Source organism: Triticum urartu, chromosome 7 (assembly GCF_003073215.2).
Source record: "Triticum urartu cultivar G1812 chromosome 7, Tu2.1, whole genome shotgun sequence".
In the NCBI taxonomy this organism is placed as follows: Eukaryota; Viridiplantae; Streptophyta; class Magnoliopsida; order Poales; family Poaceae; genus Triticum; species Triticum urartu.
This window is the reverse complement of record NC_053028.1, coordinates 619,980,521-619,983,362: the sequence shown is the minus strand read 5'-3', so window position 1 is coordinate 619,983,362 and position 2,842 is coordinate 619,980,521. Positions and strand designations below refer to the sequence as shown.

Sequence of the window (2,842 nt, the reverse complement as noted above, 5' to 3'; positions counted from 1 at the left end):
TGCCGAACACTTGTTTCTAAAAAAACTCCAAAAATGTGAATCCCCCGCGTGCGGAATGTTTCGAACTCATGACCTCTCGTGAGAGGGTGGGGCTTTTTGCCAATGGGCTCGAGAGAAGGTTCATGAACATTTGTGTAAAAATTTATTTTTAATTATATCTTGGCATTTTGAAACCTTTTTTAATTGCTCCAAAAATTCAGATTTTTTACTTTCTATGTACGCAGTTTTATTATAAGATGATGGCATTTCTTATTCTAATAGGGTGTCATTTTTATTATCAGAATATTACACTTTTTATTATAAGAGGATGTAATGTTTTATTGTAAGAGTATATCATTTCTAGTTTATAATTGAATGTCATTTTTATCAATATGAGGATGGTATTTGTTTACTATTCAAGAGGGTGACCTTTTTATCATAAGAGGAAGGCATTTTTTTATTATAATATAAGAGGTTGACATTTTTATTCTGAGAGAATGGTAGTTTTATTTATAAGAGGCTGGTTTTTATTTAATAGTAAGATGGGCATTTTTATTATAGTGAGGATGCCAATTTTTGCCTCCTCGTGGCGAACAAATAAGTTTGATGGGAAGTTCCTCCTGGCATTTCATGGGTCCTTATAAATGATGGCCTTCTATATATTTAGTTGTACGAATTTAGGCAACCAACCTCTGGCCAGCTGAGCAAAAAATTTATAAATTCAAATCAATCTTTGGACAGTTGGATCTGAATTAATTAAATAATAACCTTTTATATAGTCGGTTGTATGAATTTTGGCAACCAACCTTTTGTCAACCGAGCAAAAATTATTTAAATTCAAGCCACTCTTTGGACTGTTAAATCTAAATCAGATTCCAATCTTTGACCCTTAGACACACCCCATATATGTTGTTCAACTTCTAACCTATGTATTTAATTTCAAGCATTGATCTGCAATACTACGAACTGTTTTTCTTCTTGTTGAACAATTGATCCAATAGCTTCAGTTAAAAAGCTAAACTTTAGACAAAAGAAGGGAAAACTAATCCTCTCATATCTATGTCATCGAACCAGCCTCCTATGTATCACCCCGTCAACAACAAAAAAGTGAACAAAGGAATACAAACAAAAGTCGACTCTAGTAAGTTTCAGAAGGAAACAAAATGCCGACTCTAAAACTATTCCTCCCGCATCACGAAAAGTTGATGCATGCAGACGCTGCCATTCTTGGCGCTTCCGCACGCCGGGCACGCCAATGCCGCGGCCGCGCACGGTGCGCACACGCAGAGGTGCCGGCACGGCAGCAGCAGCACAACGGCCGCGCCCTCGCGGCACGCCTTGCACCTTCCTGCTCCTGTCGCGGGACGTTCCTCCACTGCCGGCGTGCCCACGTCCTCCTCCGCGCATAAGGGCGCCTGGTTCTCCCCCCAGCAGCACGACTCTGCGTCCTCCTCCTGACTGTCGCCGCTTATTCCACCGCCACGGACCGCCTGGGCGTCGAGCACCCGCTGAAGGTCGCCGCGGAGCACGTTGGCCGTGGCCTCGTTGGACTGCGCGACGTCGCGCCACATCTGGGCCTCCATGAAGAGGTTCCGAAGGCGCTCCTCGAGCGCCCAGTTCATGATCCTGATCCGCTCAATCTCCTCGTCCTTAGCCTTGAGCCGCTTCGCCGCCCTGGCCTCCACGGTCGAGATGATGAGCCTCGTGTGGGTCTGCCTCTGCTCCGCGAGAGTAGTCCACATCGTTTTCACCTGCATCATCGACAAAAGCTAGAAATTAAAGCCTGAAACGCAAAGTATCGATCGGTGGCGGCGATTTGATCATGGCATGGGACTTACATGTTTGAGCAGGATGCGGTCGACGTCGATGGTCTGCTGCTGCGCGTGGGCCGCAAGAACGTCGACCGCGCCAAGCATCGACGACTGCTCGTCGCGCCTCCGCTTCTTGGTGATCATTTCCTGAGCACCGTCGGGGCTGACGCCCTTCTTCACCAGATCAGCCCCAGCCATCGCCAAGAACTCCGAATACTGATCCGCGACCGACGACGTCGGCGGCGGCGGCAGCGTGAAGAGGTCCGCGTACGGCTGCCCCGGCTGGCACGCCATCGCAGCGCCATAACAAGGCCCACTCGCTGGCATAGCAGCAGCGGAGGCGAGCTGGTGGTGGCCGGCGCCGGCGCCGGTGGTGAGTAACATGTGGCGCAGGCGTTGCAGGTCCACGGAGGCCATGGCGATTTATGGGGCGCGCGGGTCGTCCGCTAGCTTCCTATATATACAGCCAAGGCGATGCGTCCCTGGCCGGAGTTAGTCAGATGTGGTGGGAGGTGCGGTCATCGATCGGCGAGGGGACGGGCGGGCAAGGTGGCAAAGAAACGAGGTCCGTGGATGGCAGGCAGCCTGGTATTTATGGTGCGTCCACGTCCCCTATCCTGAGTGAGAAAGCAACTGACGATGAGATTGACCGGCCCTTTTCAGGAGGGATTTTCCTTTTATTTATGGCTTCCGTTTCAATCTCTCCCTAAATTTGGAGTAAAAACCACGAATTCGCCGCGTTGTATTACCTTTCTGCACTGAAATTCCCGACGATTCCATCGATCGGTTGACTATAATTTGCAGAAACCAAGGCTGGCCATATACTGAATCGTTTAAGTTAGTATGTTGTGGCGCCAAATCAGCACGCGTCGTTGAGCCTTTTGATCTCTGCACGCACGAATCTTGGGGTGTAAGGAAACTTATAACAAAGCAAAACAAATTACGCGCTCTGGTGAGGTCTCTGGACTTGGTAAAGATCGGGAATCACGTACAAAGCCGTGGTTACTGGAGGGCAATTCGGGGAAGAAGGAAACTGCATGCGTTACGTTCTA

General features: G+C 48.6%; 1 protein-coding gene across 1 annotated transcript; it reads right to left on the bottom strand.

The window, feature by feature from the left end:
* Window positions 1-929: 929 nt before the first annotated feature.
* LOC125521992 (BOI-related E3 ubiquitin-protein ligase 1-like) lies at window positions 930-2,339 on the bottom strand. The gene is made up of 2 exons (XM_048687056.1): window positions 1,818-2,339; window positions 930-1,730 (listed from the first exon to the last, which is right to left on the bottom strand). Exons 1-2 carry the CDS (start codon window positions 2,205-2,207, stop codon window positions 1,158-1,160), a joined length of 963 nt encoding a protein of 320 aa, XP_048543013.1. The 5' UTR covers window positions 2,208-2,339; the 3' UTR covers window positions 930-1,157.
* Between the last annotated feature and the right edge of the window lie 503 nt (window positions 2,340-2,842).

What these genes read in the sequence shown, in the direction of transcription:
- LOC125521992 (XM_048687056.1), bottom strand. Translation starts at nt 2,207, where the DNA reads ATGGCCTCCGTGGACCTGCAACGCCTGCGCCACATGTTACTCACCACC. An exon ending in ACCGCATCCTGCTCAAACAT is followed by an intron (nt 1,731 to 1,817) that starts GTAAGTCCCATG and finishes TCGATGATGCAG; the next exon opens with GTGAAAACGATGTGGACTAC.